At 60.2% G+C, this 27355-nt stretch overlaps 1 protein-coding gene across 1 annotated transcript; it reads right to left on the bottom strand.

Annotated features, from left to right (window-relative positions):
- Positions 1–416: 416 nt before the first annotated feature.
- Positions 417–27355, bottom strand: TSPOAP1 (TSPO associated protein 1). The gene is made up of 31 exons (XM_045587326.1): positions 26148–27355; positions 25276–25383; positions 24878–25006; positions 24104–24283; positions 23378–23563; positions 22147–22224; positions 21977–22060; positions 21636–21725; positions 21326–21448; positions 20890–20994; positions 19459–19509; positions 19049–19069; positions 17783–17987; positions 17037–17209; positions 15609–15724; positions 15044–15153; positions 11557–12390; positions 11213–11364; positions 10507–10881; positions 10181–10423; positions 9659–9841; positions 8197–9054; positions 7460–7559; positions 7201–7355; positions 5967–6135; positions 5315–5359; positions 4847–4879; positions 4557–4660; positions 4410–4481; positions 4075–4185; positions 417–1605 (listed from the first exon to the last, which is right to left on the bottom strand). Exons 1-31 carry the CDS (start codon positions 26469–26471, stop codon positions 1426–1428), a joined length of 5697 nt encoding a protein of 1898 aa, XP_045443282.1. The 5' UTR covers positions 26472–27355; the 3' UTR covers positions 417–1425.

Here is a 27355-nt window from a genome sequence, read left to right as displayed (position 1 = left end):
TGCTCACTCCGTGTGCCCCAGGCACCCTGGGATATATCTTCTAGGCCAGTGTTTCCCAACCTTCTCTCATGATGAGAATCACCTGGTGGAGTTGTTAAAACACAGATTCCTGAATCCCAACTAAGAAGTGCTAAACTAGAATTTTTGGGAACATATAGGTAAAATTGTATACTTAACTAGTGCTCTAAGACAGATTTTATATACAGAGCACTAAGTTAGGTATGCAATTTTACCTATATGTTCTCAAAAATTCTAGTTTAGCACTTCTTAGTTGGGATTCAGGAATCTGTGTTTTAACAACTCCACCAGGTGATTCTCATCATGAGAGAAGGTTGGGAAACACTGTTCTAGGCTCTCAAATCCAGCATGACCCGCCCCTGCAGGAGTCCTCCGCCCCAGGAAGAATCCAGCGTGGGTTTTGTGAAAATAGACTTTATTATAATAAAATGTCTTTTTAAACAAATACCCCCCCACCATCCCTCACCCCTGGAGACCAAGGCGGGGGTGGGGTTCAGTCAGACAATCTCCCACCACAGCGACGGAAACATGCAGAGACACTCACCCAGCGGGCGGGTGGGGGGGGGGTGGATGGTGAGGGCCAGGGTGGGGAGCCCCCACCCCACTCTGAACTGGGAATGTATGAAAATAGCTGCATAAATCTGTCCTTTCCCCCAGCCCGGGACTCCGACGGGGGCCGGAGGAAAACGATGCAAAAAAGAGAAATTCAATCTGATGAGCAAAATAAGGCAAACCCAACTCCTGCTTGCTGCCTCCGGCCCCCGGGGGTCTCTGGGGTTAGGGACACACAGGGGCCAGAGGCCGGGCTGGCAGGGAGGGGTGGAGCACTCTGGGGGTCAGGCCCGCTTTGGCACGGCCTTTCTCCTTCCCGGGCCTGTGCAATGGATGCGAGATGGAGGAAGCTGGACTGAGGCACTGAGTATGTACATATATACACGGCTCTGGGCGGGGGCTCGGGACAGTCCAGTGCAAACGTTCCTTCAGGGCAGGGCAGACACGATCGGGAGAGCCCGTGCCATCCAAGGGAGCAGGCCCCTTCCTCCCCTGGGGCCCCCGGTCCTAGGGGCGGGCAGGCCAGAGAAGGGACCGGAGTCCCCTGGTGAGAAACCGGGCAAAGGTGGCCGTACTAGGAGTCAAGAGTCCTGGGTCCAGTCCTGGCTCTGTGGCCACGGTGAGTTACTCCCTCTCTGGGCCTCAGTTTCCCCTCCCGTAAGAGGAAGGTGCCCCTTCAGGATTCACCCTCAAGGACTCCTTCAGCTCCGACCTTCCCCGAGTCTCTGACTCTATTCCAACTGCCACAGTGTTAACTCAGAAGAACGGAAGTCCAGGGCCATCCTTCCGCCCGACCCCCAGGACAAGGCCGGGGGTGGAGGCGGGCGGGCAGAGAGGGCAGGACGAGCCGGGGCATCACGCCTTCTTTCCAGAGCCCAGCTTCCTGAGGAGCTGCTTCCCCTTGGATAAGAGGCCCCGCACCTTCTCGCTGGTGCCCTGTGGCCCCGCCAGTTCAGTCCTGGGCAGGCTGCCGGGGCCAGGGGCACAGGGCCCTCCTGGAGGCACCGGGGGCGCTTGTGTTGAGCCAGCCCAGTCCTGGAATGTGAGAGAAAAGGGACAAGGTCAGGGCCCAACTCCCTGCCCCAATGGGACTCCTGTACCCTACAGCTTCGGGCGCCCAGAACTCCATGTTGCAGAGCCATGGTCAAGAAGCAGAGCCCACCCGGCCGGTGTGCCCAGTGGTTAGAGCACCGGCCCATGCACTGGAGGGTTGCGGGTTCGATTCCCAATAAAGGTCATGTACCTGGGCTGTTGGTTCGGTCCCGGGCCCCAATGGGGGCACTTGTGGGAGGCAACCCATCGATGGGTCTCTCTCACATCCAAGTTTCTCTTTCTCTCTCCCCCACCCTCCCTCCCTTTCACTCTCCCTAAAACAAACAACAACAACACAGAGCCCTACCACCCCGCCTGTCCCACACACAGAGCACAGCGAGGTGAGTGAGTGCAGGGATGCTGAGGGAGCACTGAGCTAGGAGTCTGAGGGGACAGAGGCAAGGGCGGTTCTGCTCCTGTTCACCTGGGCCCTGGGTGAGCCCCTCCCTTTCTCTGGGTGTCTGTGTGGGGTGCTGAGCTGACAGAGCACAAGAGTCCTTGGACCTGACCCTCAGGAGGAGTTCCCCAGTTTCCCCCTTGTCATCCCCTCCCGATGAAGGGAGAGCACGCAGAGGCCGAGGTCCCCTCCAGGGGGCAGAGGGCACACCCTCCAGCCCAGCAGATGCGCTTCCCGGGGCCTTCAGGAGGGGAGCAGATCAGAACTCTCCCGGAATGGCCCTGAGGGAGCAGCTGGGAGCCTGACACCAGAGCTATCCGGGCGTCACTCAGCCCCCAGCACAGGGATGGAGGCTGCCCTGGCCCCTCCGTGAGCACCTCTCCCGGCTGAACCTCCCAGCTCCATCTGCAGCCGGAGTGCTGCCTCTGCCACAGACACACCCGGTCAGCGCCGTGAGTGGCCTCAGGACGGACTGGGTGAGCAGAAGAGCCGCCAGGAAGTGTCTCCTAACCCCGCCCCCCACATTCCAGATTCCCCACCGTGACCTCCCGTGCCTGGCACATACCCTGGCACAAGTCAGGTCTTGCTGGCCTGCATGTCCTCCTCACGCCACTCCCTCAAACCTTCATGTGCTGCCAGAGCCAGACACGGAGCCCAGCCCAGAGGCAAGGAGCTGGGTGCCCAGCCTGGGACCCAGCCCCACCCAGGCCCCGGTGATGGAGCAGCGCCTGCCCACCAAGAGGTCTGCTAGCACCTAAAGGTGACAGACAACATCTACTGCCAACCAGTCAGGGCTGATGGCTGGCCGTGAGGGAAGGGTTGCTAGGGAAACAGAGGGGTCTCTAAGTGCCTCCCCTCCCCAGGAGCGGTGTGGTTCATCATGGACCCCACTGCGTAAGCCCCACCCTTTGTCATTCCCCTCAGCAGTGGAAATGGAACGTTGGAAGCAACATCATTCATCTGATCCCCCAACAGGTCATGACGAAAGAGGATGGGGTGGGAGACCATTATTACTGGTGGCTTTACCGTGTCATCCTTCTGTCACCAGTAATAATCTTAATATTATAATACCGCGGCACACAGTATCATAATACACTGGTGAGTCATCATGTGGACGCCATGTACTAATATTCTATAAGCCGTACGTTATAGAATATCTGAGGAGTCTGCTAATATGGGACCTTACAAACTAAGATGACATGTGTTTCTATGGCAGCTGGCACTGGCCAAAGGCAAGGGGAGGGGATGATCCTATGATCTCACAGCAAGAGGTCCCTCTCTCACTCCCAGGAGGAATGCAGAAAAGCCAGGTCAGCTCAGGCATACGAGACGAAGGAGTACCGTCTGGTTATGGCGATGAGGAGTGGGGGTCACACGGACACAGAGGCCACCCTCTCACTTACATGTTGCTTTCTCTACATATATCTATCTCCATCTAGCACTGGACTCTTCTCTTCCTCGTTCTCTGAAGAACAGGGAACAAAGAGCGGAGAGGGGTTACGGACAGGCTGACGGCTTCGCCCAGGCACCAGGCCGCCTGGTCCCAGGGGCTGGTCCAGCTTTGCACCGCCTTTGAAAAACCTGGGTTTTCTGGTTCAGGCCTGGCCTCCTTGCCCTCTCCCTGCCCTGGGAGGCTGGAGCTTGACTGCCCCCCACCCACCCCAGGAGGAGGCACGCTCTAAGAATGAGAACCCTGGAAGCTGCCTGGCTGGGCAACTGGCTTTGAAAGGCTCCGGGCAGACAGGGAGAGCCAGCAGGTGGAACCGGGCCAGGGGTGTGGAGGCTCAGGGGGTCTTACCCACCGGGCCCCTCATCTGCGTCAGCCCCGGGGTGCGGGCAGCTGGGCCGGGGGTCACCCCTCTGCTGAAGGGGCGCCTGCTGGAGGGCGCTGGCCTGGCTGGGCTCCTCTGGCAGAGCCCAGCAGCTCCAGCCGGGGCGCAGTGCTCACTGATCATCGCCCTCTGCACCCCTCCACCACACCGCCCTGCCCCCCACCACACCGGCTCCTCACTGACCTGACTCTTGGTCGGGGGCGTCCCAGGCCCCCTGTGGGAGCTGCCCGCCTCAGGCCCAGGGCCCTCCAAGAAATTGGACGGAACCAGGCCCCTCTGTCCATTCAGTTCCCCCTGAGGAGGAGATACTGGTGAGACTGAGACTAGGAAACGGGCCTCAGCCACGCCCCCTGGACCCGGAAGCCCCCTGAACAGCCTGGGGTCAGCACCTCTGTCGTGGGAGGTGGCTCGTCCATTCCCCCAGGATCATCCCCTCCCCGGCTCTGGGGGAGCCCTCTCTGCAGGGCTGTGAGGTGGGAATGGCTCCCCTGCCCCCCGCCCCCACCCCGTGTTCTCACATAGTAGAAGCCATCATCGTCCATGCCCCCGAACACAGTGATGATGTCCCCGGCTCGGAAGGGCAGCTCTGCCTGTGGAGAGACCAAGAGACAGGTGTCAGGCCCAGGGAGGCCCTGCCCCCGCCCACCCCCGTTGGCTGTCCTCACCTCCACATCCATGTTGGGGGAGCTCTCCCGAGGGTTGTAGTCAAACGCAGCCACCATGGAGCGGGGGGCTCTCAGGCTGGCAGAGGAGACCAGCAGCGGGGGCGCTGCAAGGGGAGAGGAGAAGACTCGGGACTCTCTCTGGACGCCCCACCCCACCACCACCTCTGCCCTGGAGGTCTGCTGAGCCCCTATGCACACCTTCCCCACTCACTGTAGCCTCTGAGCAGAGACTAGAGGGACTGGCTGCCCTACCCCTTCCCCCGGTCTCCCCACACAGGATGGCCCCTCACCTGCACAGCGCTGCACAGGACCTTCTGGCTCAGCTGCAGAGAGAATGTGTGTGTGTGTGTGTGTGAACTCCGCCCCTCACTCCCCTGCTCCTCCCAAGCAGGAGGTGGGTGGTGCAGGGCAGGCGGGATGCTCAGCCTCACGTCAGGGATGCAGGAGAAGGATGCTCAGAGAGCACATGAGCCCAGCCCTTTGGTGTGGGTCATGAACTAAGGCCCGGGAGGGTCAGTGATTTCCTCCAGGCGGCACAGAATTTACAGTCAGAGGCCTCTGGGGGCAGAGGGCCCGGCAAGCCGCTCCAGGCCCCTGGAGAATGAAGTAAGCTCCCCGAGAAGGGATGGATGGTGTGAAGGTCTGTCCTGATCCCCTTTACCTCCTCAGAACCCCTCATGCATCTCCCCAGAGAGCCAAGCCGGGGCCCCATCCGCACTCATCCTCACGGGCCCCAGCGGAGAGGGGGTCTCACCCACCTTTCTTGGAGCGGCGGGGCTTGGGGGGAGGCCCAGGTGTTCGGGCTGAGGAGGAAAGAAAGAGATCCAGGAAGGCAAGTAGATGTGAGAGAGAAACTGAGGCAGGGATAGGACAGGGACTCGGGAGTTTCCTCTTGGAGACACACACCAGGGACCCTGTGCACAAGTCTCTAAAGAGCATTCCTTCCCTAGATGGCTCAGTGGATAGAGCATCGGCCTGCGGACTGAAGGGTCCCAGGTTCGACTCCAGTCAAGAGCACGCACCCGGGTTGCAGGCTTGATCCCCAGCAGGAGGGTGTGCAGGAGGCAGCTGGTCAATGATTCTCTCTCATCATAGATATTTCTATCTCTTTCCCCCCTGAGACCAATAATAAATAAACAAACAAACAAATATATGTATGTATTTTTTTTTTAAAAAGAGCATTCCTCTCCCATCCCCGATCTCCAGGATCCAAAATACAAAGCCCATCCCCTCTGCAGCAGACCCTGTTCCATGTGGCGAGCTCCGCTGGCCTCAGTCTCTGTGAGGCCCCAGTGCCGGTGCTAGACTCTTGAAAAACGAGGCTTCCCACCTCCCCAGACACACAAATGCTCCATACTCCAGACACACAGAGCTTGGGGGCCTTGGCGGAGGGACAGCGGCAGGTCATACCTGAGCCCTCAGTGAGAACATCCGGGGACAAATAGCCCCGCTGCAACAGCTGCTGCCTCCCCGCGGGGGAGTCCACAGCCACCTCGGCCACCATGTTGCAGGGGATGTAGCCCGTCCGGCCTCCGCCTTCGCCCCGGTAGAAGCCGTCGGCATCCTTGTCCCCAAACACCTGGAGGCAAAGAGCAGCGGTTTGAAGAGGTGATTTGTCCCCAGGAGGCCAGCTGAGCTTGATCCCCGTGCCCCAGGCCCCAGCCCCGCAGCATGACACCTGGAACTGCAGGAATACGAAATAGGGGGGGGGGGGGGGGGGGGGGGGGAAGCCAAGAATAAAGGTCAGAGAGATGAGAGAAAATAGCCTTTTCTGAGTTATCGTCACCCACTATCTGCGCGCCCATTCCCCTGGCCCTACCTCAGACTAGATCTCCCCAATCTCAGAGCAAGAGCAAAAGCCTTCCATAAATACTTGGGAGCACAATAAACGTTGTGATGCTGCCCGGCCGATGTGGCTCAGTGGTTGGGCGCCGACCTGTGAACCAGGAGGTCATGGTTTGATTCCCAGTCGGGGCACAAGCCTGGGTTTCTGGCTCTATCTCCACTGTGGGGGGAGTGAGGGGGGGAGGGGTGCAGGAGGCAACTGACCAATGATTCTCATCTTTAATGTTTCTGTCTCTCATCTCCCTTCCTCTCTGAAATCAATACAAATATATATATATATATATATATATGAGAGGCCTGGTGCATGAATTCGTGCATGGGTGGGGTCTAGCCAGCCTGGCCAGGGGGAGGGGACATGGGCGGTTAGCCGACCGGCCTGTGTCAAACTCCTGGTCGAATGGGACAATTTGCATATTAGCCTTTTGTTATATAGGATATACACTGAGTGGCCAGATTATTATGTGTTCAGAGAGCATAATAATCTGGCCACCCGGTGTGTATTTTTTTTTAAAGTGGTGATGTTAACAGCGGTAGTTCTATTGGGCTATGTGCCAGGCAGTTTAAGTACTCTATGTGAATTGAATCATTTAAACCTCAAAAGAGCCCTGAGAGGTAATCATTAACATTGTCCCCATTTTACCAATGAGGAAAGGCGCCCGGAAGAGTTCACCTATTCAAGGTTACACAGCCAGAGTGACAACCACACTTCACGTGGCTCTGAAAGCTGTGTTCTGGCCCACGCACGCTTACAGCTCCACACAGCCAAGGAGGGGGGCGGGAGGACCCGGTTGTGCGTCACCTTCAGGATCTGGCCTTCCCGGAAGGGGAGTTCCTCTTCCCCAGCATCGGGGTTGGGGGACATGGACACGGGGTCATAGTCAAACAGAGCCACAAAGACCCTGACAGGCAGGTCCCGGTAAGCCAGCACGTCTTCCGGGGGGCTCCTCGGAGGGGCTGTGGGAAGTTGGGGAGGAAGAGAGAGCGATGATAATGAGCTCTGGCCAAGAGATTAGGAAAGGCCCCCCACACCTCGCTCAGCGCCCCCATCGGGTGCTCACCCAGCTCAGCGGTTTCTGGCCTGGGCGCTCGGGCCCCTCTCCGCAGGGGGCCCCTCTGCCCAGACCTGTCCTGCCCTCTGGGCTGTCCAATCTCTGTTGCCTGCAAAGAAGGGGCAACAGAGGGCAGAAGTGTCACACCATCCGTCCGGCAGGCACCCCAAGAGGGGTAGAACCCCGCACGTGCCCCCCAGCTCTGCCCCGTCAGCAAAAGCAGCACAGCAGAGCAGGGACACCACATTCCTCTCCTGCAGTCTCGGTCCAACCTCCCTGGAGACTTCAGACACCCCCATGGGGGGATGGAGGGCAGGCGGGGAGCCCCAGCTCCAGCCACCCGGGTAGCTATTTGCAGTGGAGGGGACTAGGGTGAGATCTGAGAGCCGGCCCAGGAGAAATTGAGAGGAGGGCCTCTTCCCAGCGTCAGGACTGGGTGACGCTGGACATCACAGTCAGTGTCCTAAGCAGAGGAAGGGGCCGCCCTGCCCGAAGGCAGGGGGCTGGCTGGCGGCAATTGGTGACATTTGATAACAACAGAATATGGTGCATCCCAGTTCCGATCAGCAGAAGCAGCAAAGCAGTGGAATGTGGGTGGGAAGAGACAGATGAGGGAGCCCGGAGGCCCGGCCCCACCTCTGCTGATGAAAGCGGCAGCGTGGAATGGGAGTGGCTGGTGGGCAGCGAGCAGAGCCACCGGGCGGCAGCAGGCAGGGGGCTGCCAGGGGCGGGGAGTGGGCACGGACCCGGGAGGCTGGCTCCTTGGCTCTGCCCGTCGCGCTGCAGCCTCTCCGCTCTGGCTCCCCTCTCTCCCAGGCCGGGAGGCGTGGGTAGCGGTTGGGGCCTGAGTTGGCCTTCAGAGCACCCCTGGACCTTCCTAGGGGAGCCGTGCCCCAGGCCTCCCCGTCTCTGAGGGAGCAGGAGCTGGTGATGCTGACACCCCCGCCGCCTGCCTCCGGCTCATCCTCAGAATCATATTCAATGCTGATTTCCAAGCACTTGGGGGAGAGGCAGCTGGCCAGGACAGATTCCGACGTCCGGCCGTGAGGGGACCTCTGGGAAGGGGCTGGCCGCCCCCTCCCACCGGCCTCCGGTCCACCCCTGGCGCCCTCGCCCACGGGTGGGCCACCCCTCTCCCGGGTGGGGCCGGGTAGTCCCTCAGCCTGGGTCCCGCTGTGGCTGAGAAGGCGGCTGCAGTGTTCTCGGGGGTCTGGGGACTGCCTGCAGTTTGGGGGCTTCTCGATAGAGCCACTTCCTCTCCCCCAGCTGCTTCCACCAGCTAGCCCTGGCATGTCCTCCGGGGGGTCCCCGGGACTGGAGGGCCCAGGAGGCAAGGGACATGGTCCAGGTCCTTGAGGATGACTGCTGTCGCCACCCAGCTCCAGAATTGGGGGCTCCGGCGGGCGGTGGGCTTGGGAAGAAGAGCCTGTCCCAGGCTTCGCCGCCGCCGCCTCCTCCTCCTCCTCCTCCTCCTCCTCCTCCTCCTCTTCCGGGATGCTAAAAAGCTTCTTGCTGCAGAACTGCTGGAGGGGCAGCTCCAGGATCTGCTCCAAGATCTCCTCGTCACTGTCAGTCTCAGAGAAGGGCTGGGGCTGGGGCTGGGGCTGGAGGATGGGGGATGGGGGATGGGGAGGGCAAAATGGGGGAGGAGGGCAGCAAGGAAGAGAGGTCCATGGGAAAAAGAAAAAGCTGTGACCATTGCCCTCAGATGAGCGCAGGGGTTACAGGTAACCTCACAGCCCTCCCTCAGCTTCCTCCAGGAGGAAGGACCAGAGAGAGGGTGGCCCGGAGTCACATGGTGTGTCCAGGACAGAGCCGGAGAGAATGAGGGGACACACTCAGGATAAGGCTGCACAGATGCTCGGGGCCCTGAGCGACAGGAGCAGGCCCTGCCTGTAACAGCAGAGAGGACTCCCCACGCCTTCCCCGGTGGCTCCCAACACAAGGGTCTCAAAAGGCCCGGGTGCTGCATCTGGAGGGCTGAAGCCAGAGCAGATGCAGCCAAGAGCTCCTCATCCTCCCCTTTCTTCCCAGGAGGGCAGAGGTCAACCCCGAGCCACTTCCTGTCTGGGGCTTAGGACCGGGCCCAGCCCACACACCTAGAAGGTTGCTGGCACTCACTGGTGGCTGGAGCAGCTGCTGACACATGGGGTGGAGACCCCTGGCACCCGAGGTCTAGGGCCCACCAGCCCCTCCTCACCCCATTACCTTGGGCCCATTCTCCCTGATGCTGATGCCAGCAACCTGCTTCTGGAAAGAGCAAGCCCTGGAAGCCAGCTCCTGCTCCTCCTCTTCTTCCTCCTCCTCTTGGATGTCTGACAGGTCTGAGTTTCGGCCATGGTCCCCAAGGGAGTTCACCAGACGCACCCCGAGCTCTGCCATGTCTTCCTCCTGCAAGAGGTGAGCCAGAGGAGGAGATGGGGAGGGCAGAGAAGGAGTCGGGGTGGGGAGGGGGGGCACTCTGGCAGGGTCCGCCCCAGCCAGAATGAAGCCAGAACGAAAGGAACGCCTTGGCAGAGGGAGAGGGTCGTGTCCCAAATGGCCCAGCGAGGGGGTGGAGGAGGAGGATGGGAGCCAAAGAGAAAGAGGCATCTGGGAAGATAACGTGGCCAAGAAACAGACAGACACACGGAGCAGAGGACCAGCAGAGAAGGCCACGTTTTGGCTGATAGGAGGCAAGGAGGCAGGCCCGATTCCTTGGGGTGGCAGCGTATGTCCCCAACCTCTTACCTCCGCCCTGGGCCTCAGCCCAGCAGCCCCTGCGTCTCCTCCGAGGCTGGCCTCAGCACAGGGCACCTTCAGGGCCGGGGCCCCCTCCGTGGGGCAGGGTGCCAGGCAGGCCTCCCCCGCGGTCCGCTCAGCCTGGTCCTGGGCCAGCGAGGAAGCTGCAGGGCCAGGAGCTCTCTCCCCCACGGCTGGCTCTCCGGCCCTCCTGTCATCTGAGGTGCCCGGCACAGCGGCCCCAGCCTCCTCCTGGAAGGGAGGGCTCTGAGGAAGGGCCCAAGCCCGGCCCTTGTCCCAGCCTCCACCTGCGCCCCCCCTGCCCAGGAGGGTACCTGGGCGCCAGGTGCTATGGGCTCCTCTCGGGATCCTCTCGTCTCTCTGGGAGGGCTCGCTGCGGGAACTCCATGGGGCTCTCTCGTTCCATGGGGCTCGAGGCATCGGAGGGGAGAGCCGGGGTCCCCAGGAGCTGGGGAGGCTGGAGCAAGGGGCAGCCTGGCCTCTGAGCCTGGCCGTGGTGAGGGGCAGAGGACCCTGGCTGGCAGGCAGGCCGCAGCCAGGGCGGGGGCCACGGGAGCCGGAATGGAGTCGGCCGACTCGCCGTGGGGCGACATGGTGCGCACGGCCACCTCGCTGCACACCTGCAGCAGCTGCAGCTGGGACACCTCCACCAGCACGCTGCCCGCCGTGGGGGAGGCCACCTCCATGATCTGCAGGGCGGAGGGAGCACAGGAGGGGAGAGGGAAGCTGGGATGACCACGTGTGAGGACACAACGACGACGACGGAGACTCGCACTGGCCAGGCGACGTGCTAAGCCCTTGGCACGCCTATCTCATTGAATCTGCCTGCCACGGTGCTAGAATGGTGTTCTGAGTCCCAGTTACCAAAGCCCATGTTCTTAACGAATCTGCTGCCTAGTGCCCACAGGCCAGGGGCTGGGCATCGCTATGCCAGGCTGGGAGACTAGGCCTGTGAGCATGGCAAGGAGAGTCCCACCTCCTGCCCCTACGGAACAGATGGACAGAGTCCCCAGGCCGTACCTTCTGCCGGTCCGCATAAATGGCATAGCCTGTGACCCGGACGCCATTGGAGGTCCCAGCGGCATCTATGGTGACGGGGAGCCAGCTGATGATCAAGATGCCAGGAGAGGGCCCTGGCTCAATCTGCACATCCAGGGGGGCATCGGGGGGGCCTGGGGGGAAAGAAAGGAACACGAGACCCAGTGATGCAGGACACTCACCGCCGGAGGCACCGCCCACTTTGCCGCTTCCCTGGACATTCTAGTAACGACAGCCTCTCCTTCCACAATCCGCTCCGCCCCCACTCCCCCCCAACGGCCCGGCCTTCTGGGCGTCACAGCCAGCCAATGCCCACGCCGGCCTACCTGCCGGGAGTGTGGTGAACTGCAGGGCGGCGGTCCGCTGCTCCGGCCTCTCCCAGCCTGGTTCGCAGGGTCCTCCCGGGAGGAGCTGAGCCTCCACTCGAGCCTGATAGAGCGTTCCCGGCCGCAGGTTGCAGAAGGTGGCCCAGTAGGTGCTGGGGCGGGCAGGGGGGCATTCTTCCCCGTTGAGGTAGATGGCGTGAGCCAGGTTGCTATTGCCGGGCACCCAGGTGATCTCAGCGGAAGTGGCTGTCACTCGGTGGACCCGTAGCTGGCTGGGGACCACCCCGGCCCTGGCCCCCACGGCCAAGCAGCAGCGCAGAGGGTCCGAGCTGCCCCGTCCGGTCAGGGCCTGGACAGAGACGCGGAGCGGCCCGGCCCGCAGGTCCAGGTTCTCAAGCACGGCCTTGGGGGGCGCCCCGGGTCCCAGGGCCTGACGCAGCTCCCCGTTCACGCAGATCTGGTAGCCGTGCAGCTCCACCGGCTCAGGAGGCGGCTCCCAGGCCAGCACCACGCTGTGGGCCAGCTGCCTGAGGACGGCCAGGCGGCGGGGGTAAGGCACAGCAGGGGCCTCGCCCAGGCCTTCGGGCGAGGGGCTCAGACTGAGCTCGTCCCCTGCGGTCTCCCCCTCTGATCGGGGCTGGCTGCGTCCCCCGACGCTCTGGCCCCCGCTGCTGCTGCCGCCTCCGCCGCCGCTCAGGAAACTGAGCTCGGGGCCTGAACTGTGGGACAGATCGGCCAGCTCCGAAGGGAGAGAGGTCAGGAGGTCGTCGTCGTCGGACACGCGCTCTACAAAATTGGAAGGAACCAGGCCCCTTCGGCCGTCCATGAGCTCCCCTGGCGGAGGGCGGGCGGGGTAGGGAAAGGCAGAGAGGAGGCGGCAGAGAAAAAGCGGTCCAATGAGTGCATTTTACAATGGCGAGTGGGTGATCTTAAGCATTTGATTCACATCGAGGTTTGCCTGTCAGCACTTTTATTATTTTTATTTTTTTTAATAATATATTTTGTTGATTTTTTACAGAGAGGAAGGGAGAGAGATAGAGAGCTAGAAACGTCGATGATAGAGAAACATCGACCAGCTGCCTCTTGCACACCCCCTACTGGGGATGTGCCCGCAACCAAGGTACACGCCCTTGACTGGAATCGAACCCGGGACCTTTCAGTCCGCAGACCGACGCTCTACCACTGAGCCAAACCAGTTTCAGCCTGTCAGTACTTTTAAAAGACAAGAGCAGTCGAGCCCAAACCGGTTTGGCTCAGTGGATAGAGTGTCAGCCTGAGGACTGAAGAGTCCCAGGTTCTATTCTGGTCAAGGGCATGTACCTTGGTTGCAGGCACATCCCCAGTAGGGGGCGTGCAAGAGGCAGCTGATGGATGAATCTCTCTCTTCGATGTTTCTAACTCTATCTCTCTCCCTTCCTCTCTGTAAAAAAATCAATAAAATATATTAAAAAATAAAAGACAAGAGCAGTCAAGACTTAGATTAGGGAGTTACTGCTCATTCTCCTAAGTGTGATCCCAGTATTGTGGCGGTATAGCACAGGGCTCCTTATTTTTAATGTGCGCGTGAGTCATCTGGAAATGCAGATTCTAATTCTGGTGGGTCTGGGTGAAGCTGAGAGGCTGCGTTTCTAACTAGCCCGGAGGTGACACTGATGCTACAAGGATGCACGTGAATGTCCGTGCCCTGGGGAGCTACATGAAGTATGTCCCCGGTGGAATTAGAAGCAGGCCCGGTCTGGGAGCATGACTGGCCGTCAGTCTAGGCAGCGACCCAAGGTCAGTCCTGTTGCCTGTGCCCGATCCCCTGAACACCTGGCTGCAGAGAATTGTAACGTGCTGCTGTGTGTTTGAGGGATGCCAAGGGAGGAAGAAAGTGAGCACGCAGCAGCTCACGCCAGCTAATCTGAGAGAAGGAAACATCCCCGGGGAGCAGTGGCTGCTGTGCCTCAGTGGGAAGCAGGGGCAGCAGAGGGTGCTTATAGGGCCTGCGAGTTTCCCCAACACCTTCCCTTTCTCTCAGGCTAGGAGACAAAAAAAAAAAAAAAAAAAAAAAAAAAAAAAAAAAAAAAAAAAAAGGCAAGGAAACTTGAAGAAGAAACAATAGGGACATCATAAATAAGTTACTATTAGCACTGTAGTGGGTGGAATAGGGGCCTCCAAACATATGTCCCTGTCCTAATCCCTGGATCCGATGAATGTGGCCTGTTTTGGAAAAAATAAATAAAAAATCTTTGCCCGTGTAATTAAATAAGGGGCTTGAGATGAAGTCGTGCCAGGTTACCTGGGTGGGCCCTAAATCCAACGACAGTAAGAGACGCACAGAGAGAGATACTGAGAGAAACGGAGGAGGCAATGCGATGACAGATGCAGCCACAAGCCAGAGCACACCTGGAATCACCAGAAGCTGAAAGGAGCAGGAACGGGCTCTCCCCTCGAGCCTCCAGAGGGCGTGTGGGCCTGCCAACACCTTAACTGCAAACGCCTGGCCTCCAGAGATGTGAGAATACCTTTCTGTTGTTACAAGCCACCCAGCTGGGGGTGATTTGTGATGGCAGCCCTTGGAAATTAGTAGAAGCCCTGATACGACGTGAAGATAGGAGCCTTCATCCTAAGCAGGTCCATAGCCCCGAAAGGCTGGTGCTGGAGTCAGGCACATGCCCCAGGGCTGGTCCCACCGAGAGCAGTCCCGGTGGGACCAGGTGCAGCTGAACCAGTCACTTAGCTCAAGTTTGGTGAGGAATATATCGATAGATGGCATCCTGCATCCAGCCATCTCCATGCCTTTAATTCTTCCCCAGGCTGTCTAATTCAGATTCTAGGAATTTATGGTTGGTTGATATTTATGTTTTTGCTGCCCCTCCCCCTCACCATCCCTCCAAAAATAAAAGGTATCAGCTTTGTGTTTTGTTTTCATAACAAAAAACCTGGTGCCAGGCCAGGAATACCCTGTGGAGCCTCTTTTGCAGGCCCTGCCCTGTTACCCAGTCTCAGTGATGGAACATTTGCCTCAATTGCCTGGTCTCCCTCCCTGGAGAACTGCTCTGGAGCCCACCCCCTGCCTGGGCCCTGACACCTGCTAACGACTTGCTAACACCCTTTCCTGGGCTCTGGACCCTGATTCCTCCTCCCTACACCCAACTGGAGTCCAGCATCAGATCTGTGCTACATGTCTGACCTCGATGCCACTAGTGTTAACCACTGCCATGCTCTGACTCCCAGCACAAAAGTGAATTCAGTCAAAACCCTGTGTCACTATCAGCTGCACTGTGCGAGGCCTTGTCCTGACCTGCAGTCAGGCCAGCGGCCCCCTTTCCCTACACGCTTCCTTTCCCTCCCCCCACAGGCTGCCAGGTCGCTGCTGCCTTGTAGGTGAGTCTGCAAAGTTACGGTGGGCTGGCATGCTGGGGAGAGGGTATGGGTGGGTGGAGGTCTTTGGGAAGAAGAGCTTAAAAGCAGAGGGATGGACAGAATGACCCCACCTTCCTACCTTCAAAAAAGCCATCCTCATCCATGTTGCCATAGATGTAGATATACTCGCCAGCAGTAAGCGGAAGTTCTGCCTCTGGATTCTCATTGGGGCCGTCGAAGGGGTTGTAGCTGTTGGAGGAGGCACAGAGGAGGAGGAGGAGGAGGAGGAGGAGGAGGAGGAGGAGGAGGAGGAGGAGGAGGAGGAGGAGAGGGAAGAGAAGAAGAGGGAGGAGGAGAGGGAGGAGGAGGAAGAGGAGGAGGAGGAGGAGGAGGAAGAGAAGGAGAAGGGGGGAAGAGAGGGAAGGGGAGGAGGGGGAGGTTGGAGGAGGATTGTGACCTACATCCTACCTTCATGTCCCATTTCCTCTCCCCACTGCCTAGGCCTTTATGGAGACTTGGTTGTCCATCTTTAGCCAAAGAGAATGCTCGCTGCACCCACCTTGGCCCAACCAGGTTCAGAGGACATGTTCACCTGGGATCCCTGTACCAACCCCATCTTCCCCAGATGTCTCTATCTTCCCCAGGCCCCTTCCTCCCGCCCACCCCACAGGCTGGGGGGACAGGGAGCAGGGTGAGAGGCCCACCTATAGCGTGCTAGGAAGACCTGGATCCCGGCTCCTCCCCGGCTGCCCTCGGGAGCTGCTGGGAGCAGGGAGACGGTGTCTGCCTCCAGCTCCTCCACCTCACTGGCTGTGTCCACCTGGGGGAAACAGGAAGGGCCAGTCCTCTCCATGGCCCAGGGTTTCCCGGCTGAGCCAGAGGAGGACCCTCTGAGAAGGGAAAGATTAGTACAAGACCCACAGCAGTGGCCCGCTGTTTTCTAACTCAGCTCCTGAGCCAGCTGATCCTAGCAAAGCCCCGCTGCTGCAGAGAGAGGGAGTGGGGGTAACCTGGAGCCCTGGCCTCTACTGCACCAGGAAATGACCACTCTCCCCATCGGAGAGGGGGCCGGCCACACTGCTATGGGGGGGTGTCCAATGGCAGTGATCTCCGTAAGGTAAAAACACAGCAAAGCACTCGAGCTATAAAGCGGTGAAGGCAAAGAGGCAAAAGGACAAAGAAGCCCTAGCCGGCGTGGCTCAGTGGATAGAGCATCAGTCTGCGGACTGAAGGGTCCCAGGTTCGATTCCAGCCAAGGGCACATGCCTGGGTTGTAGGCTTGATCCCCAGTAGGGGGCATGCAGGAGGAGGCCGACCAATGATTCTCTCTCATCACTGAATCACTGATGTTTCTCTCTCTCTCTCCTCTCCTTTCCTCTCTGAAATCAATAAAGAAATATATATAATTTTTTTAAAGGTGTGTGTGTGGGGGAGACACAAAGAAGTCCCTTTGTCCCTTTCTGAGAAGTGTCCTGAGCACTGTGCATCCACATCTAGCACCACTGCTCTGTCCCACAAGGGGGCAGTAGAGTCGGGAGTGATCCCCAAGAACTCGGTGATAATGACAGCTGCCACATTTAAGTATTTAGCGTGTGCTCTGCACTGAGGAAGCAGTTCCCTTACATTTTTTTTCATTTAATCCTCACAACAATCTTACAAGGCAGGTTTTATCAGCTCCAAAATCCAAACAAGGAAACCAAGTCCCAGAGAGGGTCTTGCTAAGACAACACTGGGATCTGAGTTCCGGAACCCGTGCTCTTTCTCGCATGCCCATCACTTCAGCTGCAGCCACTCTCATTATGTGGAACCCGGCGCCATGGCATCTCCCTCCAGCCAGCCCAGGGCTTCCCCGGGGGCTTCTCTGAGCCCCGGAGGGGCGGGGCTGGGTGGCTCCAACGTAGGGCCTTCAGGGGAGCCCTGGAGACCAACATGGCTCCTCCTTGAGCTCCCTGCGGACAAGGAGGAATCTACGGGCCCTTCTCTCCCCAAGGCCTGGCTCCTCCTCCCAGTGTGGGAACCCCTCATAGGCCAGCGGTCACCCAACTTCTAGGGACCCCACCGAGGGACCCCCCCTCCTCCCCTGCCACTTTGCCGAGGCAGAGCCAGCGCCCGGGCCCCTCCCCAGCACTGACCTCAGGCGTAGGGCATGGCTTTGGGCTGTTGTGGATGGACTCAGAGTGAGAGGAGTTGGAGAGAGACTCTGCCTTCCTGGCTGTCCTCCGGGGGACCCCGGCAGGGGTGGCGGGGGCAGGCTCAGAAGACTTTGGGGTGCAGCGTCCTGGGGAGCCCGGCAGGAGGTCAGAGTCTAAAGGACAGATGGCACATGGGTGGGGGTGGGGTCTGTGGGCTGAAGAAGGACCAGGGACCAAGGTCAAGCTGCTTGGATGATGGGGGTCAGGCCCGCCATAGCTGGGTTTCCTTACAAGAAGGGAAATATTTAGGAAAACTTACTGAGTAGAGGTAGGGGAACGTTACCTATATTATTTCGCATGAGCCTCAGAGCAGCTTAATAAGATGCACTGCGTTTTTCCTCTTCTATCACTTAGGAAACCGGGGCCCAGTGGATCAGCAGCAAGCTCAAAACTACATGGACTACTGAGCAAACAGAGCTGGGACCATCAGGTCTGATGCCCAACTCCTTACAAGCCCACCCTGCCTGCCACTGAGTTCTAGAGCCCAACTCCCAACCACAAACACAAAGGTCTTACTGGAGGGAAGGAGTAGCAGCCTGAGACACCTGGGCCACTCCTGGCCTGGCTCTAACTTGCTGTGTGACTTTGGGTGACTTGCTAGCCTTCTCTGACCTTGAACTTTCTTCTCTTTACAAATCCCTAAGCCCCGGGGATTCCAGGCTCATGGCCCTGGGAGTCTACCTTACCTTTGGGGCCAGATCCCTGGCAGGGCTGGGGGTTGGAGCAGCAGCAGGGGGCTGGTGGGCGATCCCCAAGGGCACTGCAGCCTAGGGCTGAGGTGAGCAGATCCAGGGGGCCGGGGTGCAGGCGGAAGGCCTGGAGTTCCTGTGCCAAGAGGCTGAAGCGTTCTGTTTGGCTGCGGCACTGCTCCTCGAGCTCTCGAACCCGGACCTGAGCCAAGACCCACCATGAGCCACCAGACCCGGCAAAGCTGCCCGGTCCCAACCTGTGCCATCTCCACGTAGCCGCACAGAGGGCATCAGACCACATGGCCCAGCCCCTAGGCCTGGGTATCAATCTCGGGCCTGGCTGCCCCATTGCCTGTAGTAGTGTCTAAGCTCAGGGCAAAGTGCCGGAGCTGTGGCACATCACATGACTCTCCCCCAGAGCAGAGCTGGGCCTGCTTCACGCTCAGCTCACCCTCTCGCCCCAGGCAGCGGCACTTCCTGCTTCTGGCTGCTTTCTAGGCCAAAAGCTCCCATCCCATCACTACCACCAGCATCAGCTCAGGAGTTTTCTTGGCTCCGCTGCTTGTCACCCTCCCACAGTCAGTGACCCAAATCCCTGCCCCGGAGAGGTCCCCAGAGAGACCACACACAGGAGCGAGGGACATCTTGTGACAAGAACAAGCCAGTTCTCAAGACCTCTTCATCAGGTATCCCGAGAGTCTCAGCCTAAGGGGCCCTCCTCTGGCCAACAGCAAGAGTATTATGGGTTAGCCGAAACCAGTTTGGCAGAATGAAAGGTCCCGAGTTCGATTCCGGTCAAGGGCATGTACCTTGGCTGCGGGCACATCCCCAGTAAGGGGTGTGCAAGAGGCAGCTGATCGATGATTCTCTCTCATCGATGTTTCTAACTATCATTCTCTCTTCCTCTCCTTAAAAAATCAATATATATATATATATATATATATATATATATATATATATTTTTTTTTTTTTTTTTCTTCTTCTTTTTAAAGAGGATTATGGGTTAGGCTGATGCTGGACTTCCTCGTAGGCTCAGTGGCTAGGCTTTAGAGGAGGGAAGGCCCCACGTCCGCCAGGTGTAGCAGCAGGTCTGGGACAAGGAGATGGCCCGCGTGTCCTGTGGGAACCCCAGCCCATGCACAGCCTCCCGGGTCTGCTCCCGGTCACTCCATGCTCTGTGGGACATGGAGCTGGGACCACGTGGACCTGAGGGAGGAGCTGCAGCTCAGTGGGCCAGGGAGGTGGGAGATTGGGAGGCGTTACCTGCATGGAATCCAGGGTGGACTGTGGCAGGAAAGAAAAGCACAGAGGAGATATTAGATCCTGAGACTGTGGGTCATCACCCAGAGAGGAAGAGGGAGAGACAGGGGCCCGTGTGGACACCCTCTGGCCAGCTCCCTGGACGGACGGAGCAGTTCCTAAACCGAAGGCTATTTCAAGGTGAAAGCATCCTGGGCGGGGGTTGGGGGGTGGGGGTGGTAATGAGACTCCTGCCACCACACTCTGCCTGGTTGTGCCCTAGCCTGAGAAACAGGCCAATGGTAGAAGGGTATTAGAGTATTTAAGGGGCCTTCCTGCAACCCCACACCCCACACAGTCCACTCTATCTCTCTCTTAACTTCCCCTGCCTCCCCGGAAGCTGCTATTGCTGGTGGCCCCCTCCAGGGACTTACCTCCAACAGCTGCATGGCCCCTTCATGTTCCCTCTTAGCTTCTGCCTGGGCCTACAGGTGGGAGGAGGCAAAATGCTGGAGGGGAAGGATGAGGAATGGGGGTGGGATAGAGGGAGATGCAAAGGAGGGTAGGCAGGGAGGATGGAGGGCAGAAAGAGGGGGAAGGAGAGGGAGAGGCAGAAGGAAGGGGGGGGGGGCTGAGGGTTCCTCCCTCCCAGACTCCTACCCCTGAACCATACCTTAGGCCGGAAGGCAGTAAGGCCACGGAGAGGCGGCCCTGATGCCGTCTCTCTCTTTCCAGGGCATCCACCCTCCAGGTTCCCTCCTGTCTCCCTGGGAGCGCCTTCTCAGTCTCTTTCCCTTGCTCCCCTTTGGAATGCTGGGGTGCTTCTGAGCCCACTTTATACTCATTACTCTCTCCCAAGAGGCCCTTCTCCTCAAATGACTAGACTCACCGATGAGTGAGTCTATATACCCAATACCCAGAGCATACCTTTCAGACCAACTGCCCCGTGACTCCGGACTCATTGACCCAACTGTCTATGAGCATCTCCACGTGAGTGTGTAACACACAGCCCAAACTCAGCCGAGGCAGAACTCAGGACCCGGGCTCCCTGCCGCTCAGGTCCCAGGGAGTGAACGCCCACCCTTTCTCAGGGTTTGCTCAGCAAACGGGTAACAGAGTGGGGATTGTCACTGTATGCCTGGAACCCGTGGAGTCTTATCCGTTTTATCTCCAAAATACACTTCAAATGCATCCGCTTGTTCCCACCTTCACTGCCTGTTCCTTCCCTAGTCTAGACGGCCACCATCTCCCACCCCTGCAACAGCCCCAACACCGATGGCCCTGCTCCGTGCCCACTCCTCCAGCCCATCTTCCACCGCGCCGCCCATGTCACCGTCTAAAACAATGACATCAGATCAGGCTGCTCCCTATTGGGGACCTTTCGATAGCTTCTAACCCCTCGGAGAGCAACATATCCAAACTCCTTCAGCTGTCTTTCATGCTCAAGGTGGCCTGCCTCCTGCCTGCCCCCGTGGTTTTGTCCCTCCAACTACATTCTAGCCACTCTGGTCTGGATCCCAACCTCTTTCCCACAACAGGGCATTGGCGCCTCTAGTCTCCAGTTGGCTCCTTTGTGACCTGGAGGTGTGAAAACCTCCCCTGCTGACCTAAAGTGGTCCCTCGGTGACTGGGTAACATAGCCCTCTCCACCATAACCCTATCCCCCGCCCCCACTGCGATCACCTCAATCTCAGGTCAGCTTCTCTGCTGATGGGTCAGGAACATGGTCTTTGCCCACTGTCCCCCAGCCCCTGGCACATAGTGGGGGTTCGGTAAATGCTTGTTGGGTGAGTGGAAGACCAGGCTGAGGTGCATCAGCCTCCCCCTCCTCCAGCGTCCCTGCCCTCTAGACAGCCTGCCCCCACCTGCTGCAGCCTCCAGACCTCCTCCTGCTTCTCCTGAAGGCTGAGCTGAGCCTGCTCATGCTCCACCTCCAGCTGCTGCCGCCGCTGGGCCACCTCCCGCATGTGCTGGAATACAAGGCGCGGTGTCAAGGCCAGAGACCCACCATTTCTGTAAAGATCTAAGGTGAGGGAGGCTCAGATAACGGGTGTTCCAGACACCCTCTACGGCCACACAAGGAGAGTGGCTAGCAGCTCCAAGAGGGGAGTGGAGGCTAAAAATCTGGAATTATCTATATATATAAAAGCCTAAGCCACCGAACAACTGAACAACAGGTCAAACAGTCACTGGCCTCAGACCCCAGTGCCCCCACCAAGGGCACATGGCACTGCCCCACGTTTCTCTCTGTGCCAGGTACCAATACTCGGCCCTCCTCCCCCACCAACACAGCCCTCTCACCTTCAGCACCTGCTCCAGGCTCTCCAGCTTGCTCTGCAGGCCCTGGCTCTTGCGAAGGGCCAAGTCCCTCTCCTGTGTCACCCCCAGGAGCTGGTCCCTCAGCTCCGCATTCTCCCACTCCACCTGGAAGGGGGGTGGGGGAGCGGCAGGGAGCTGGGTGTGTGAGCCTCGTCCCACCAGCCCCTTCCCCAGGGAGAGCAGCACCCTTCCGACCCCAGCCCCGTCTGAGGTGTGGAGGAGACAGCCCCTTGCCGGGGACCAGGGCCCCAGCAGGATCCCAAACCACACAGCACCTGTGTGGGCTGGCTACCTGGTCCTTCTCCGTGGCTCTTCCACTGAGCCGGGAGTTCTCGTCCACGAGGCGGGCATTCTCATTCTGGGCTTCTCTCAGCTGCAATTCCTGAGAGACCGGAGGAGCTCTGGGGAGGAAGCCTGGCACCATATTCCTCCCCTCCCCACCCAGAGGACCCTGCCCTCCCGGTCAAGGCCTTCCTCCCCCACCCAGTGCCTGCATCAGCCAGGAAAGGCCGCAGCCCAGGGGAAGCGTGCTCCTCAGGGCAAGACGGATAAAAGCAGAGCGGAGAGAGAGCCCACCCCCTGGCTGGCCTGGGGGGCAGGGGAGCTGGCCTGTAGGAGCCCTCCAGAGCTCACCAGCTCCTCACATCGCCTCTGCTTTTTCCGGGCTTCCTGCTCCAGGCTCTGGCATTTCTTCCGCTTCTTGCTAAGCTCTGACTCCTGCGGGGTCAGAACCGAGGGCTCCTCGTGTGGGAAGGCAGCGCGGCCCACAGCAGGCCTCCTCCAGCCCTGGCCCTGGGACTTACCAGCTGCTGCACCCTCTGCGGCTTCTCTGGCTCCCTTAGGACCACGGGTGGGTTTTCCACATCCTCCCGGGGAGTAGCCTGGAAATGCCCAAGGGCACGGGACTGGCACCCGAGAACAGGGCCCCCAGGCAGCCTGCTCCCAGCCCAGCCTGTCCGTGGGAGGTCCCCACCTCGTCCGTCTCACAGTCAGCCAAGAGGTCTCTGTCCAGGAGGCAGAGGGTGGGTGCTCCCTCCCCATCCCATCCCATCATCTCCACCTGATGTGAGTTCTCTGGCTCCTTCACCAGGGAGCACAGAGATGGATCCCTTATCCAGGCCAAAGCTTTCCCTTTTTAGCTCCTTCCAGCGGCAGCCCTGCTCTGCACTCAATAACTGCCCTGGTGTCCTTCTATGCCTGGCAGAGAACGAGGCGGCCGCCTGGGTCCCTGGGGGCGTGGTATCCCCAGAGCCAGGGGTTCTGGACAATCCAAATCTGGGCTTGGCCTGCCTTAGAGCAATGCAAAACCGGCCAGGCCCTTCTGAAGCTTCCCCAAGTCCACCCTGCGGCCACCTCCCCTCTATCGTGCAAACTCTAGAGAAGGACAGGTCTTGGTGGATGATGCATCTCCCTCTTTGGGCCAGGCAGAGGGGCAAAATCTAGCAAGAAGCACCCTGCACCCAGAGGGAGGTGGACCTAAGGGCCACCCAAGGAGAGAGGATGGAGAGGAGCCAGACTTCCAAGTTCGGGGGGGCCCTGGGGCGGGGTCCCTCGCCTGCACCACAGGGGCTGAGCCCCGCGCCCAGGGTGGGTCGCCCGTACCTGGAGCCCGGGCGGACGCTGCCCCGAGTCCCCGGGGCGGGCCTGGCGGGCCAGGCAGGCGCTGAAGGGGGCGTCCCCGCGCAACGGGAGGCGGCGGGAGGCGGCGGCGCAGACGGAGCCCCGGGCGGCTGCCACGGCAACCGGGGATTTGCGGCCAGGCCGTACCACTGGCGGCGCGGGGGCGGCGGGGCGGGGCGGGCGCCTGCGGAGGGCGGACGGCGAACTCCCGGGGAGAGGGGGGAGGGCGGGCGCAGGTACGAGTGCCGGGAAGCCGCGGGACCCCACCTCTGGGTGTCAGGAAAGGTCCCCCCAGCCCTTGGGGTGCACACGCCACCACCGGATCCTCGGGGCTCTGAGCGCGTTTCAGGAAGAGATCCCGGCGGCCCCCCACCCCTTCCAGCTACACACACCTGCCCGGGCGCCGGCGCTCACCTCTCCCGGGGCCCTGGGGGTGGGCGCTCCTGCTCGGACCCGGACCGTGGGGCCCGGGGGCCGGAGCGGCGGGGCCGGCTCCTGCTGGTTGCGCAGGGCGATCTGCCTCTGCAGCCGCAGCACCTCCCGCTGGGACTCGCGAAGCAGCCGGTCGAAGTCCCTCCAGTGGAGCCATTGGGGACCCTCCTGGGTTGGGGCACAGGGAGGGAGATTGGGCCTAAACCCCTGCCCGCCTCCTCCCTCAGCTGGTCCCCTTGCCAGAGGGGCTGGGGTGCGCGGGAACGTGCACATCCTCCCATGCATGCATACTAGAGCATGCCTTGGTCATAGGTGCGTGCGAATAGCACTTGCTAGCCGGCGTACCGACGTACAGGGACCCGTTTACTGGGCACTCGCCGTGTGCCCGGCACTGTGCTGAACGCCTTGTGAGCATCACTTGACGAAAGTGTCAGCTATGTGTGGATTCATACACCCAAACCCACTGGCATGCAGCCTGGAGCCTGGAGCACGGAAACACCCAGGTCTGGGACTTATGGCCCCGCCCCCTTCAGCACAGGCTTCTCCCCCCTCCCACCTGGGCCGTTGCCAGGGGAACCTACTCCCCAGCAGCCTCCACCTCCCCGCCTCATTTGCATCTCATTTACATCTCCGTGCACATCCCACAAGCCGGGCAGGCGGCTCTGGGTAGGACGGAGCTGGATGAGGGTGACCAGGGCCTCCTCGCACCTTGCCCGCCAGGGTGAGCCTGGCCTGCAGCTCCCTGCACTCCCGCTGCAGAGCAGCGATCTGCTTGTCCTTGGCCAGCAGGGCGCTGGCTGTCTCACTGAGGTCCCGGGTTCGCTGGCGGGCCAGGGCCTTTCGGCACAACTCCAAACTGGGCCCTGGACGGGGCACAGGGGCACTCACCTGGCCAGAGGAGGGGTAAGGCCAATGGTCATCTGAGGGCTGGGGCACTGCTCCCACTTCTCAGCTCCTCCCCTAGGAGGGGTTAGGTTGAAAAACCTACAAGTGTGGCCTCTTGCTTTTACCCTGTCTGGGGCGGCAGGGCACCAAGAGCCTCATGTGACCCCAGCAATCCTCAAGCAGGACTGACAGAGTTAACATCACATCCTAGTTTAAGCTCAGAGGATGCTGCTAATTTAGGGCTGCCACTGTGATGGGTCTCCGTCCCTGCCCCCACAGGCTCTGTACCCAGAGATGAGCTCAGCGGGAGATGGCAGCCAGCACCAGCACGTGGTGATCCAGGATCCTGCTCCCTGCCTGCTCAGGCACTCCCCGCCCGGCCCTTCCCTCCCTCCTGTGGCCCCAGAAATCCTCAGCCTCCTCGCCTGGCGGGCATTTGCCCTCCAACACTTTGTCCCCCCCGAGTTCCTGCTCCTCTGGGTGCTAAGAGCCCGTGACTCCTAAACCCCACCCCCTCAGGCCCAGCCCTGACTTCCCTCTTCCCTGGCCTCCCTTCCCTCTTCATCCTGCAGCCTCTGTCCGGCCTCCCAGCCTCACCACCTTCAGGTTAGTCTCCTGCAGCTTCCGGGCCCGCTCCTCCAGGCGCTTGGCAATGACCGCCAGCTCGGCGTTCTTTCGCTTCAGCCTCCGCACCTTCTCCTCCGTCTCTGGAAAGCTGCTCTTCCTCTGGACAAGGGGTCAGCCAGAACAGGGCATGTGGGAAGCACCCCCTGCTGACCCAACCCTAACTGCCCAGGCCCTGGGCGAGAGCCCTGGGCTCATAGTGGAGTCCTCAGCAACTCCAAATAAGGGCTCATGCTCTCTGGGTCAGGGATCATGTGACCTCCATGCGGCCCCCATTGCGGGATATATATATATATATATAGGCACAGAGGCAGAGGGGCAGAGTGCCTGCGTCTGCCTCCCCCCAGCTCCAGCCAGGACCCAGGACTCACCAGCCTCTGGTTTTCCTCTTTGAGGATGGCACAGTGCTGCCGCAGCTCCCTCAGGGCCCGCAGCAGCTCCAGGCTGGGCCTGTCCCCGAAGCCCATGCTCAGCTTGCCCTGGCACGGGAAGGGACAGGGCACAGGGCCTCAGGAACCCACCCGATTGTCAGAGCTCTCCCACCATGGCCCCAGGTGGCAGTGACGGGGAGGCTCACCCCCACGCCCCAGGCTTTCAGAGTCCGCTCGGGAGGTCCAGGAGGACGGGCTATCTAGCCTCCCTGCCCGCACTGGCACCCCCAACCCTGGGACCCTGCCTGGTAACCCCCAGTTCTTCCCGTCCCTGCTCATCTCCTCCTGGGGAATGCCAGCCCGAGTTCCCATGCCCACCCCTCCGGGCTCCATGGTCCCCGGGTCCCCTCCCCCAGAGTCCCACTCCCTCCATCTCCCACCCACCCCTAGCCTTGTCCTCCCTGGCTCAGCCCAACTCCGAGCGCCCTCCCCTGAATCTGCTTTCTCTCCACTCTCACTCCACCATAGAGCTCCACATACCCCAGTATCCTCCAGCCCCCAAGATCAGAGACTCGGGGAGGAGGAGACACAGACAGACAGACAGACCATCAGAGAGAGAGATTAACAGAGGGAGAGAGAAGCGGGTGGGTAAGGGCAGGGCCAAATGTAGACAGACAGAGAGAAGGACAGACAGATGGCAAGAAATGGAGCCGCTGAGATTCCTGTCCAAAGACGGGAGGACAGACAGTCACAGAATTGGAAGCCACAGACACAGACAGACCAGGAGGCGAGAGGTGGGCTGCGGGGTTGCGTGTCGTGCCCATGAGGAGAGGCCCCCACCCCTCAGACCAAACCCTCCACCGCTCCCTCACCTCTGTCTCCACCTCCTCGTCCTCCAGCCCTGGGCAGCTGGGTCTGGAGCTCACTGCTTGCTGCCCCAAGCTGGGCAGCCCCGTTTCTGTACCTTCAGGGTCCATGTCCTCCACAGGCCCGGGGCTCCAGGCTCCCTCGGGCTCGGAGCTCTCCAGAGGCCTCCGTTCTCCAACCTGCAGAGCTGCCGGAGCGTCGGCAATGCTCGGGGCAGCCCCTCCAGGTTCGCCCTCCTGTCCCGGAATCCAGCTCTGCCAGGCAGGCTGTGCCCATGGCTCCATAGCTCCGGGGTCTCCCGGCCGCAGAAGGGGCGTCAGTTGCTCCATGGTACTGCCAAGGGGCCCCAGGACTCGGGCTGGGGGACATCACCCAGCCAAGTGGAAGGGCTGGCAAGGGTCATGCCAGACCAAACCGTCTCCTCTCTGAGCTCTTGGCTTCACCGGGGCTGCATCCGAGGCTGGCCGAGTTCTTCCTCACCCACACCGCGGGCTGCGGGAGTCGGGATCGCCGGAGCCGGAGCTGGGGGTGTGTGAGCTGTGTCTGTCTGTGGCTGTGTATGTGCAAGCGTGTCCCTGTGAGGGCTGGGAGGATGTGCAGAAGCCTCGGACAGCAGAGCCTGGGTGAGGGTGTGCGTGTGTCTCCAGGGCTGTCTGTCCAGGTTGGCACTGCCTTGTGTGTGTGTTTGCAGGATGGTATCCCCACTTGTGTGTGTTGGAGGATAAGCGGTTCTATGTGTCCCTGCCTGTGCCTGTTTCAGAGTTACCAGTTGTTTCTCTGTGTGTGTGTGTGGGTGTCTGTATTGCAGGGCTGTGGCAGTATGATGCTGTCACTGCTTGTATCCGAGCATCTCAGTGCTGTGCTGCTGTGTGCATCCGTGTCGTGTGTCCATCAGCGTCTGAGAGTCTGGCCATCCGTCACGACCCCTCAGCCAGCTTGGGGTCCGCAGGCTGCTGGGGGGTGGTCCCCAAAGATCCGTGGTGGTCCTTTATCTCCGGCTCCTCTCTCCGCTGCTGCTCGCTAGCTTGGATAGCTTGCTGAGCAGCCTGGCTGGTCCTAAGGAGGCCTGGGTCGGTGGGCTGCTCGCCTCATAGTCTCTACCCCTGCTGGCCTCGGCTCTGGGGACTGCAGGGGTCCCCCACAGCCCCAGAACCCCGAGATGATGGGCGCCGAGAAGGCTGAGCCTTAGAATCTAGGGGGTGAGCAGGGAAGA

Source organism: Pipistrellus kuhlii, unplaced genomic scaffold (genome assembly GCF_014108245.1).
Source record: "Pipistrellus kuhlii isolate mPipKuh1 unplaced genomic scaffold, mPipKuh1.p scaffold_m20_p_28, whole genome shotgun sequence".
Classification (NCBI taxonomy): domain Eukaryota; kingdom Metazoa; phylum Chordata; class Mammalia; order Chiroptera; family Vespertilionidae; genus Pipistrellus; species Pipistrellus kuhlii.
The sequence above is the reverse complement of the archived record's forward strand: the minus strand, read 5'-3'. Positions and strand labels throughout refer to the sequence as shown.

Excerpts from the sequence above, each read along its gene's own strand:
- TSPOAP1 (XM_045587326.1), bottom strand. The coding sequence starts at position 26,471 with ATGGAGCAACTGACGCCCCTTCTGCGGCCGGGAGACCCCGGAGCTATG. Across the intron at positions 23,564-24,103 it reads GGCTCACCCTGGCGGGCAAG|GAGGGTCCCCAATGGCTCCA; the intron begins GTGCGAGGAGGC and ends GCCCCAACCCAG. Across the intron at positions 20,995-21,325 it reads GCCTGGAGCAGGTGCTGAAG|CACATGCGGGAGGTGGCCCA; the intron begins GTGAGAGGGCTG and ends CTTGTATTCCAG.